At 34.0% G+C, this 13,569-nt stretch overlaps 1 protein-coding gene across 8 annotated transcripts in view; it reads right to left on the bottom strand.

Moving 5' to 3' along the window:
* KANSL1L (KAT8 regulatory NSL complex subunit 1 like) overlaps positions 1 to 13,569 on the bottom strand; it is a 177,106-nt gene that overhangs the window by 148,495 nt on the left and 15,042 nt on the right. For all 8 annotated transcript variants that reach the window (XM_082630182.1, XM_082630186.1, XM_082630183.1 and 5 more), the window contains exon 2: positions 11,705 to 12,821. In XM_082630182.1, the coding sequence (XP_082486308.1) occupies positions 11,705 to 12,792 (1,088 nt within the window). In that variant the 5' untranslated portion in view covers positions 12,793 to 12,821. The remainder of the gene's footprint in view (positions 1 to 11,704; positions 12,822 to 13,569) is intronic.

The following is a 13,569-nucleotide window of genomic DNA, read 5'->3' as shown; positions in this document are numbered from 1 at the left end:
ATTTTTATACTCAAAAAGAGAAAGTAAGGAAAGAACCATAATACTATGATGAAAGAAACTGAAGATGACACAAACAGATGGAAAGATATACCATGTTCTTGGATTGGAAGAATCAATACTGTTAAAATGACCATACTACAAGACAATCTACAGATTCAATGCAATCCTTAGCAAATTACCAACGGCACTTTTCACAGAACTAGAGCAAAAAAACTTAGAAATTTGTATGGAAACACAAAGACCCCAAATAGCCAAAACTATCTTGAGAAAGAAGAATGGAGCTGAAGGAATCAGGCACTCTGACTTCAGACTAAACTACAAAGCTACAGTAATCAAAATAGTATAGTACTGGCACAAAAACAGACACATAGATCAATGGAACAGGATAGAAAGCACAGAAATGAACCCACACACTTATGGTCAATTAATCAACAACAAAGGAGGCAAAAATATACAATGGGGAAAAGACAGTCCCTTCAATAAGTGATGCTGGGAAAACTGGACAGCTACACATAAAAGAATGAAATCAGAAAATTCTCTAACACCATATACAAAAATAAATTCAAAATGGATTAAAGACCTAAATGTAAGACCAGATACTATAAAACTCTTCGAGGAAAATATAGGCAGAACACCCTTTGACATAAATCGCAGCAATATCTTTTTCAATCTGTCTCCTAGAGTAATGGAAATAGAAACAAAATAAACAAATGGGACCTAATGAAACTTAAAAGCTTCTGCATACCAAAGGAAACCATAAACAAAACAAAAAGACAACCTACGGACTGGCAGAAAATATTTGCAAACGATGCTACCAACAAGGGATTAATTTCCAAAATATACAAACAGCTCATACAGCTTAATGTCAGTAAAACAAATGACTCAATTGAAAAATAGGCAAAAGACCTAAATAAACATTTCTCCAAAGAAGACATACAGATGGCTAACAGGAACACAAAAAGATGCTCAATAACACTAATTATTATATTAATGCGAACCAAAACTACAATGAAGTATCACCTCACATCAGTCAGAATGGCTATGAATGGATAAAGAAGATATGGTGTATATATATATATATACACATACAATGGAATATTACCCAGCCATAAAAAAGAATAAAATAATGCCATTTGCAGCAACATGAATGGACCTAGAGATTACCATATTAAGTGAAGTAAGTCAGACAGAGTTAAGAAAAATATCATATGATATCACTTATATGTGGAATCTTAAAATATGATACAAATGAACTTATTTACAAAGCAGAAATAGACTCACAGACACAGAAAACAATTTTATGGTTACCAAAAGGGAGGGGGAGAGATAAATTAGGAGTTTGGGATTAACATATACACACTACTATATACAAAATAGGTAAACAACAAGGACCTACTGTATAGCACAGGGAACTATACTCAATATCTTGTAATAACATATAATGGAAAATAATCTTATATATATATATAAATATATATATGACTCAATCACTTTGTTGTACACTTGAAAGTAATACAACATTGTAAATTAACTACACTTCAATTAAAAAAATAATTTTTTTATGTACAAGGCTAACAGGTCCAGAGGGAGAATTGTAACCATTAATCTCACTAATAAATAACTGCTGTTTTTAAAAAAAAGAAAAAAAAAAACTAAACTGAAGAGACAGAGAAAGTTAGGCCATGCTAACACTAATCAAAAGAAAGTGGGGGTAGGTATGTTAATTTCAGACAGAGCAAACTTCACAGCAAGAAAAGTTATCATGGATAAAGAGGGGTATTACATAATAATAAAAGGGTCAACACTTCAAGAAGATAACAATCCTTAATGTGTATGCATCTAACAAAGAGCATCAAACTATGTAAGGCAAAACTGATAGATGACTGCAAGAAGAAATAGATAAATCCACTATTATATTGGAAACTTTAACATTCCCTCTATCAGAAATGTACAGATCCAACAGGCAGAAAATCAGTAAAGACAGAGATGAACTCAACAGCACCAGTAATCAGCTGGATATAATTGACACCTATAGCCTACTTCATCCAACAACAGCAGATTACACATTTTTCTCAAGCTAACATTAAACATTCACCAAAAGAGACCATATTCTGCGCCATAAAACACACTTCAACAAGTTTTAAAAAACAGAAATTATATAATGTCTGCTCTCAGGCCACAATGGAATTAAATTAGAAATCATTAACAGAAAGGTTAACTGGAAAATCCCCAAATACTTGGAGATTAAACAACACACTTTTAATTAATACATGGGGTGAAGAAGAAATCTCAGTAGAAATTTTAAAATACTATGAATAAAAGGAAAATGCAAATACAAGTCTCAAAATTTGTGGGATACAGTGGAAACACTGCTTACAGGGAAAAGCATAAGAGAAAAAACAGAATTTACAGCATTAAATTCATACATTAGAAAATAAGAGAGATCTAAAAATCAACCACCTAAGCTCCACTTTAACAAACTAGAAAAAGAAGAGCAAGTTAAATCCAAAATAAGTAAAAGAAAAGAAATAATAAAAATCTGAGCAGAAATCAATGAGACTGAAAACACGAAATCAACTGAGAAAAATCAACAAAACCAAAAAATGGTTCTTTGAAAAGATCAGTGAAGTCAATAAGCCTTTGTCCAAGATAACTAGAATTAAAGAGAGATGACAGAAATTACCAATATCAGAAATGGAAGAGGATACTTCACCACAGATCCTATGAACCCTAAATGGATAATAAAGGAGTAACATGAACAACTCTAAGTCCACTAATTTGATAATGTAGAGGAAATGGGCCAATTCCTTGAAAGGTACAATCTGCCAAACCTCAAACAAGAAGAAATAAACAATCTGAATAGGCCTGTATCTGTTAAAGAAATTAAATCAATAATTAATAAACTTCCAAAACAGAAAGCAGCAGGCCCAAATGGGTTCACTGATAAATTCTACCAAAAATTTAAAGAAGAAATTTTATGAATTCTCTACAATCTCTTTCAGAAGATAGAAGGAGAGGGACTACTTCCTAACTCACCTATGAGGTCAGCATTACCCTAATACCGAAACCAGATAAAGCTATTACAAGAAAACTACAATCTCATGAAGATAGACACAAAGAACCACAAAACATTAGCAAATTGAATTTAAAAATGTATAAAAAGACTTACATACCATAACCAAGTGGGATTTATCCTAGGTATGCAAAGCTGGTTCAACATTCAAAATCAATAATTGTGATCCATCATATCAACAGGCATCATAGTATCATATCAATATCACATCACACATCATTACATCATATCACATTACATTATATCATTACATTACGTTACATTATCATTACATCATATCACATCAAAGAGAAAACAATCACATGACCATACCAATAGGTGCACAAATAGCATTTTACAAAGTACAACACACACTTACAATAAAAACTCTTAGTAAACTAGAAAAAGAGGGAATTTCCTCAACCTGATAAAGATTATCTACCCCAAACTTACAACTACATCATACTTAATTGTAAGAGATTAGAACCTTTCCCACTAAGATCAGGAACAAGACAAGATAACCCCTCATCTCTCCTTTTCAACACTGTACTGGAAATCGTAGTTAAAGCAACAAGACAAGAAAAGGAAATAAAAGATATACAAGTTTGTAAGGAAGAAATAAAACTCTGTTCACAGATGACATGATTATCTATGGGAAGAATCCAAAAGAATCATTTTTAAAAAGCCTACAACTAATAAGCAATTACAGCAAGGTTGCAGGATACAAAGTTGATATACAAAAGTCAACTGCTTTCTCATATACCAGCAGTAAAAAAGCAGAATTTGAATTAAAAGCACATTACTACACCCAAGAATGAAATACTTAGGTATAAATCTTAAAAATATGTATAAGATCTATATGAGGAAAACAACAAAACTATGATTAAAGATACCAAAGAAGAACAAAAAATTAGAGAGATATTCCATGTTCATGGATAGGAAGATTCAATATTGTCAGTATACCAGTTTTTCCCAACTGGATCTATAGATTCAATGCAATGCCAATCAAAATGCCAGCAAGTTATTTTGTGGAAATAAACAAAATGATTCTAAAGTTTATATGGAGAGGCAAAAGACCCATGATAGCCAACACAATATTGAAGGAGAACAGCAAAGTCAGAGGATTGACACTATCCATATTCAAGACTTAGTATAAAGCTACAGTAATCAAGACAATGTGGTATGGGCAAAAGAACAAATAGATTAACTGAAACAGATATAGAGCCCCCAAATAAATCCACAAAAATATGGTCAACTGGTTTTTGACAAAGATGTGAAAGCAATACAGTGGAGAAAGGGCAGTCTTTTCAATATATAGTGTTGGAAAAACTAGACATCCACATGTAAAAAAAAAAAAAAAAAGAATCTAGATGTAGACTTTAACTCTTCCCAAGAATTAACTCAAAAATGATCATAGAACTAAATGTAAAACACAAAACTATAAAATTCCAAAAAAGATAACATAGGAGAAAATCTAGGTGACCTTGCATATGGTGATGACACTTTAGACAAAACAAAGGCATGATCCATGAAAGAAATAATTGATAAGCTAGACTTTTATTAAAATTAAAAACTTCTCCTCTGTAAAGGACACTTGAAAGAGAAAGAGAAGGCAAGCCACAGACTGGGAGAAAACACTTGCAAAAGATATATATAATAAAGAACTATTATCTGAAATATACAAAGAACTCTTAAAACTCAACCCAATTAAAAAATAGGCAAAAGACTTGAACAGACACCTCATCAAAGAAGATATATATATATATATATATATATATATATATATATATATATATATATATGGCAAGTAAGCATATGAAAAGATGCTCAACATCATATGTCATTTGGGAATTGCAAATTAAAACAACAATAAGATACCTCTACACATCTGTTATAATAGCCAAAATCTGAAACACTGACAACACCAAATGCTGGCAAAGATGTGGAGCAATAGGAATTGTCATTCATTTTTGCCTGGAATGCAAAATAGTATAGCTACTTTGGAAGACAGTTTGGCAGTTTTTTACAAAACTAAACATACTCTTACCATATAATCCAGCAATTGGACTCCTTGGCATCTACCCAAATGAACTGAAAATGTATGTCCACACAAAAACCAGCATGCAGATATTTATAGTAGCTTTATTCATAATTTCCAAAACCTAGAAGCAACCAAGAAACCTTTCAACAAGTGAATGGATAAACTGTGGTTATAGGCAGACAATGGAATATTATTCAGTGCTAGAAAGAAATGAGCTATCAAGCCAGGAAAAGACAAGGGAAAACTTAAATGCACAGTACTAAGTAAAGAAGCCAATCTGAAAAGGCTACATACTGTATGATTCCAACTATATGACTTTCTGTAAAAGATAAAACTAAGGGGCTTCCCTGGTGGCGCAGTGGTTGAGAGTTTGCCTGCTGATGCAGGGGACTCGGGTTCGTGCCCCGGTCCGGGAAGATCCCACATGCCACGGAGCGGCTAGGCCCATGAGCCATGGCCGCTGAGCCTGCGCGTCCAGAGCCTGTGCTCCGCAACGCGAGAGGCCACAACAGTGAGAGGCCCACATACCGCAAAACAAAACAAAACAAAAAAAAACAAACTAAGGAGATAGTAAGATTAGTGGTTGTCAGGGGTTATGAGGGAGGAAAGGATGAATAGACAGAACACAGAGGACTTATAAGGAAGTGAAACTATTCTGTGTGATACTACAATGGTAGGTACATGTCATTGTACATTTGTCCAAACCCATAGAATGTACAATACCAAGAGTAAACCCTAATGTAAACTATGGACTTTGGGTAATAATGATGTGTCTATGGAGGTTCACTGATTGAAAGAAATAGTACCACTATGGTGGGGGATGTTGATAGTGGGAGGAGTTTGTATGAGTGGAGGGGGAAAGGGGTATATGGGAACTCTCTGTACTTTCTGCTTAATATTGCTGTGAACCTAAAACTGCTCTAAAATAAATTTTACTAGTTAAAAAAATAATATAAAACAATGAGCTTATTTTAATCGAAGTATTACTTTTCTCAGCGATGTACCTATGTCACAATATAAAATATTTCTTTACCATTTTGTAGCTATTAATCTGTTTCATAATAACATTTTTGAATTTCTGCTCTTCACTTCTATTTTGTCACAAATTGTCACTCAACTATCACTGCAATTTCTCTAGGATTGTTTTCCATTCACCTTTTCCTGTTTCCCAACAAGTAAAATAAAACAAATAAAATAACACTTCCCCCATCTAGTTATGAAGTGTAGAGAATTTAAAAGGTGATAAATACAGGGCTTCCCTGGTGGCGCAGTGGTTGAGAGTCCGCCTGGCGATGCAGGGCACACGGGTTCATGCCCCAGTCCGGGAAGATCCCACATGCTGCAGAGCAGCTAGGCCCGTGAGCCATGGCCGTTGAGCCTGCGCGTCTGGAGCCTGTGCTCCACCACGGGAGAGGCCACAACAGTGAGAGGCCCGCATACCACAAAAAAAAAAATAAAAAAAAAAAAGTGATAAATACAAAACAATTTGCCAACTTGATATTATACAAGTATAAAAGTACTCTTATTTGCAATTTATTAATATAATGTTATTCGTCTCTTTACTCTCTGAATGTCACACTGAGCTCATACTCCTATTTATCAAATTTCTCAAAGGGAAATTCATCACCTGGTTTTTTTCTTTCTACTGGCAAAATAGGAAGTGTTTATATAGAAAACTGAGTATTCATTTCTGCAGCTCTGCAAGAAACTATTTACTTAGCTCTTTCCTGTCTTTCAATCTAGAAAGAGTCACCTCACAGCTTATAATTAAACAACTCTCCCTTCTTTCTTAGTAAATATCTGATTTTGTTTAAAAGAATTTCCTTATCAAGACAGCCAATTTACATACTGAAGTAAAAACTAAAAAGAAAATTTGAATACATGGAAACTAATATGGAAAAACGAAGAGATTTTTCTCCAAACATCCAAGATGGTTGAGTGATTTGGAAGATACTGGCAGATTTCCTCAAATAAGACAAGAATCCATGTTTCTTCCTTTTTTTTTTTTTACAACATTGAAGGATCAGAACATGTCTGTATTAAAATCTATGAGTTTTCCCACATGCATCCTGGAAGAAAGTAACTAATCATCATTTCCCAGAAGAGAAGAAAAAATAAATAAATAAAAGCTAGAACTCTAAGGCCTTACCACCCGAGGAGAGGTAACATAATTGTAGCACAGTGTGTCGAACCCACCCACATCCCTTCTCACATACCAGTTCAGCAGACACAGACCTGACTTCCAACTGCCAGCACCCGCATATCTTTGAGGGCTTTTTGTTGGTGGTGCTTAAGCGGTCTTTGTCACTCAAGTGGCAGAACAGAACTGCCAGGGAATTAATAAAACCAGGAATAGTCTTCACCCAGTAACTGATGGGATTTGATGTACAAATACTCCAGCTTCTTCAACTCTCAAATGGTTAACTCAAGCATGTATTTTACACTGGCTCCCCAAGTTTTCCATGGGATATTAAGCTCCAGTCTTCCACAACCATAAACTGCTTAACAAGACACTCTTTATTGGCTATCAAATCAGTGCCTTATTAGGAATAGGTACTTTATATTTATTATTTCATCTAATCATCTCCAGAACACTTTAAGGTAGACCAAAAAAGAGGAATCTGATTCAGTGGGTTAAGAATAACCTAACCATTGCTCAGAGTCACAGAGCAAGCCACGACTGTAAGACAAGTATGTCCAGAACTTGTGCTTCTTCACCAAAGGGACAGAACATGGAGGGGGGAGATTCCATTCATGTTATAAGGATTATATCTCAAACTTACAAAAAATATAAAGTCCTCCTGTTTTGCTTTGCAAAGTAAATTGACTTTTTTAAAAAGTGCCTAATGCACACTAGTCTTTCAGCCAAAAGTTATCTTTAAAGTGTATCATTAATGTCATTATAAATTAATCTACTGTCTATATATAAATATATATTTTAAATAACTGGTAATGGCTAATGTGAGTACTTTCCAATTTCTTAAAACCATCATATTCTTTCACAGGTAAATTTCCTGAAGAGAGTGATGGAGTGAAGGAATTTGTTTTCTTATATGGGCTATAAACTAAAAAAAAAAAAAAAGACATTAGTTATCATATAATCTAATATTTTTAAGATAAACATAATACATGTATCAATTTTACTTATCAAAGTTAAAATTTTAAATATTAGAATAAAATAATGACTTTCAAATGTCCATATTTTGGCATATTTTATTCATTCATTCAACACACACTCATGCAGGTTCTAAGATGTATAAGATACACCTTGTGACCAGTTTGTTACTAGAGACCAAGGAAGAAAGGAGTGAAAAATCAAGTAAAGATATACTGCAGAATGGAAGAAGAAAAAATAAAACATATAGAAAGAGAAAATTTTACAGACTGCCAACCTCGATTTTTGTACCTTTACAGCTACATATACAAACAGAAAAATTCATTCATTCGCTCAATAAACACCAAACAACCACTAAAAAGCAGACGGTACTAGGAACTGGGTATACAATGACAGAAAAAGTAGTACTTGCCTTTAAGTTGCTTAAAATTAAGTTGCATAGCAAAGGAAGCTATCAAAAAATCAAAAGGCTGAATACTAAATGGGAAAATATATTTGCAAATGATACATCTGATAAAGGGTTAATATCCAAAATATACAAATAACTCATACAACTCAACATCAAAGACAGACAACCTGATTAAAAACTAAGCAGAGGACCTGAACAGACATTTTCCCAAAAAAGACATACAGATAGCCAACAAGCACATGAAAAAGTGCTCAGCATCACTAATCATCAGAGAACTGCAAACCAAAACCACAATGAGCTATCACCTCACACCATTAGAATAGTTATTATCAAAAAGACAAGAAATGACAAGTGTTGATGAGGATGCAGAGAAAAAGGACCCTTGTGCTCTGTTATTAGGAACGTAAATTTGTGCAGCCACTATGGAAAACAGTATGGAGGTTCCTCAAAAAATTAATGATAGAACTACCTTATGATCCAGCAATCCATTCCCTAGTATTTACCCAAAGAAAATGAAAACACTAACTCAAAAAGATATGTGCACCCCCATGTTCATTGCAGCATTATTTATAAGAGCCAAGACACAGAAGCAACCTAAGTGTCCATCCATAGGTGAATGGAGAAGCTTTTTTTATATATATACACATACATACAATGGAATATTATTCAGCCATAAAAAATGAAATCTTGCCATTTGCAACAATATGGATGACTCTAGAGGGTATCATACTAAGTGAAATAAGTCAGACTCATATATGGAATCTCAAAAACAAGACAAGCAGAACAAAACAAAAACAGACTAATAAATACAGAAAATAAAAAGGTGGTTGCCAGAGGGGGAGGGTGTGGAGTGGTGCGGGAAAGAAGTGAAGGGGATTAAAGAGGTATATACCTCCATTTATAAAACAAATAAGGCACAGAGATGTAATATACAGCATAAGGAATATGGTTGATAATATTGTAATAACTTTGAATGGAGACAGATGGTTACTAGACTTATTGTGGTGATCACTTCAAAATGCATGTAAATGTCAAATCACTACACAGCATATCCAAAACCAATATAATATTGTGCATCAATTATATTTCAAGAATAAAAAAGCCCTGCCCATTAGCTCTTCTCAACAACAAAATGTAAATAATTTACAGCATTTACCTATTAAGTGTTATTAAATTGAATTACTTCAAAAGCATTATAAATAGAAAACCTGATAAATTTCTGGACTTCTTATAGAACACATTTGCTTAATAGTATGTAAGCATCATTGATATAATGTTGACAAAGTTGGATGGTCCAACAGAAAGTGCATAGGTTTAAAGTTTCACATACATGGGCAAGAAGCCTAGCTCTACCACTTATCTGGCTTTTTGACCATAGGCAAGTCACTTAGCCATGCTGAGCCTTTTTCTTATTAAGCGAAATAAAGATAACAACAATTACCTCCCATGGTTGTTGAAAGGATTAAATAATATATCAAATGTAAAGTAAATAGCACAATGCCAGTTAGAAAAATATGTCCTCAATAACTATTAGCTCTCATTCAAATCCATTTCAAATACAGTGATAACAGAACACCAAAAGCCTGGAATGCTCACTTTGTTTTATATTTTACTCCTTACTATAAAAATTAATATACTGACCTTCTATTTATTAGTAAAAATTAATGTATTCCACTTCTAATTCTATAATGATTCTCACTTATCTTTGAGAATTTGATAAAAATGATGAACTTCTTCCTCCCTAAATACCACATATATACACAGTATTTTGCATCAATTTAGGGACATTAACAGATTCTCTGAAAGCTAGATTAGAAACTATATTCTAGCTAGCTGTTTAAAATAAAATTAATTCAAATTAAATAAAATTTAAAACTCAGTTCTGGGCTTCCCTGGTGGCACAGTGGTTAAGAATCTGCCTGCCAATGCAAGGGACATGGGTTCAGGCCCTGGTCCGGGAAGATCCCACATGCTGCAGAGTAACTGAGCCCATGCGTCACAACTACTGAGCCTGCGCTCTAGAGCCCGTGAGCTACAACTACTGAAGCCCACGTGCCTAGAGCCTGTGCTCTGCAACAACAGAAGCCACCACAATGAGAAGCCCGTGCACCGCAACGAAAGAGTAGCCCCTGCTCGCCGCAACTAGAGAAAGACTGCGCGCAGCAACGAAGACCCAACACAACCATAAATAAATAAATAAATAAATAATAAATAAATAAATTCAGTTCTTAAGTTGTACTGGCCACATTTCAAGTGCTCAATAGCCACATGAGGCTAGTGCCTACGGGATAACACAGATATAGAACATTTTCATCATCCCAGAAACTTCTATCAGAACTGCTCTGGAGTATTAAAATGGTATGATAAGTAAAACTATTTTTCTCTGTGCTCCTGTTTTGTTTTGTTTTATAAAATATCTAGCTATCTCTCTTTGAAGCAGATTCCCAAGAGGGTAGAGGCTGTGAATATTTTGCCTATTACTGAATCTCTAGGGTCCAGCACATAATAAGCATTCAATAGGTATCTAAGAGCTGACATTATAATTTTGTTTTGGTTATATTAATCTACCAAAAATTGACTAAATTGGTAAAGACCAGAGCTGAAAGCTGTGAATACGAGCATATAAATAGTTAAAAAAATTTTTTTTAAGTAGCAGGTCAATTTATATGTACTGCTAACTGATAAACTCCTGAAGCCAGTGAGGGCTACCTACGCAGACTTTAAATTTTTTTAGCTATACATTTTGGCTAGATAACTTAAGCAAAATTTTAAGTCCTGTCCACAGCCTATTCTATTCAAGAACAGGAAAAATACATATTTATAGCTAATTATTTTTCATTATTCCTATCTGGGTTTTTTTCCTAGGTAGAGCAGTTGGGTAACTTATTTTTAAATAGTATGTATATACTCACAGACTGTCATTTTTAACAAAAGAAACATCTTAAAAATTCACCAAAGTTTTATAACTTAAAGATTATGGCATTAAGATTTTAGAAAATCTATTTCTTTTCAACATATCTTGAAATCAAGACAAAATTGCTGCTATATAAAGAACAGTAAAAGTTCTAATAATAATTTTGCACTTACACTGACACGTTTTTTCTAATGGTATATTCATCCAAATCTTCATCAGAGCTGCTATCAGTTGCATCAGAATCCAGACCCTCTTCAACATGAGACAACAGCCCTGTAGCAGACAGTGCAAATCTTTGGATTTCTGCAGCTGTACACCGTGCAAAGCCATTTTTTGTATCATTCCACAATTTATTCTCTGCAGTCAATAAGTTGATGTCTGGTTTAATTTCAGTGCATTTAGGTAAACTGTTATCCAAAATTGTGGTAGGTTCATGAAAAATCTTCATTTTGGGGAGTTGATGTTCCATAGAAAATTTCATTTGCTGACCATAGTGCTTAACAACATGCTTTGCCAAGAGCATCTGCAAATGTTTCTGAGTCCTTCTAGCCTGGCTAAGTAAAATTTTCTGTTTGCTTACACAATGAAGTAAACGAGCATTCACTTCCTCCTCTTTTTCAGCAGTTGAGGAGCTAATAGGCACGTTTGAGTGGTCACGCCCAATTTTGTTTTGAGCACAGTGCAATAAACCCTTTTTAATCTCAGCATCACTATCTTTATCCAAAAGTGCATTCTTTTGGTACCACTTACAGTTTTTCAGTTGTCCTTTATCTACATTAGTGTCTTTGGTTATATTTGAATCCAAAATAATTTGTACATCTGTCATGCACTGACTTGTGGTATCTGACAGAGGTTCCTTTTTGATGAACTCTTCAGAATGAGAATGACAGATTTTACTGAGCTGAATGTTGCTACCATTACACAGTATGTTTTTCAGCTTATTGCAGTGGGGTTCCCCTAATTTCTTTTGTTTATAATTCTCACTGTATTTATTTAATGTAGCATTAGAACTCATTAAAAGAACAGTCTGGTAATGTTTTGAAGACTGAGAGGAGCCAAAATGTTTTAAATTCACAAAATTAGTGCTAAGAGTAGGTTCAGGAGTTGGAAATCCCAGCATCTGAGAGAAAGTGTCTCCTTTTAGCTTTTCATCTACAGTTCTTGGACCTTCCATGCATAGCATCTTGTCTGACTCCATGGTACTTGGTAAAGATGAAAAGCAGATACCCTTTGTTGCTGCCTCCCTCAGAGCTGGGGTCATGGCGAATCCTGCAGATAATTACTGCAAACCTAAAATAATGTAAAAATAAATGATCAAATATCAAGAAAAAAGTTGTATGCTTATACTTTCCCCAAGGGCAACTCTTTCAATGTCTCTGATTAAAAGGTGAATAGAACTAAATTCCTCCTCTATTTCCCAACTCCTAACATTATCTCTGCTCTTTGCCAGCTCATAAGGAATTCAATAAGGACTATTCTTCATTCTGACTGTGGGCCTAATACCCAAAACTCCAATGAAAGTTGCACAGTGCCTAGTATTTAAGAGTTAGACAAATATTTATGAATGCAATTACATCTCAGGATTCCATTTTTTGGACAATGTTTGGCGAGAGTTAAAAGAAAAAATCCAACCTGGGATTCATACTTGAAAATGTGACTCAATCCCACACTTTCAGCCCAAAGTATTATTTTTATAAAATATAATAAATTGCTCAAAACCTTCATTTCTCAATTTAAACTTCACAATCTGAACCGTATTAATATAATATATAATATATATATAATATATAATAACCATATAATAACTAAAATGTAGGAAATAAGGTAATAAGATATAAGTGAACTGAACTACAAAAGAAGTATATAATTGGGAATTCCCTGGCAGTCCAATGGTTAGGACTCTGCACTTTCATTGTCAGGGTAAGGGTTCAATCCCTGGTCGGGAAACTAAGATCCCACAAGCCTCACAGCACAGCAAAAAAAAAAAAAAAAAAAAAAAAAAAGTATATAATTTCACAGGTGCTAAAAATAATGTAGT

This window comes from Mesoplodon mirus (assembly GCF_964341445.2).
Source record: "Mesoplodon mirus genome assembly, chromosome: 8".
In the NCBI taxonomy this organism is placed as follows: Eukaryota; Metazoa; Chordata; class Mammalia; order Artiodactyla; family Ziphiidae; genus Mesoplodon; species Mesoplodon mirus.
The sequence above is the reverse complement of the archived record's forward strand: the minus strand, read 5'-3'. Positions and strand labels throughout refer to the sequence as shown.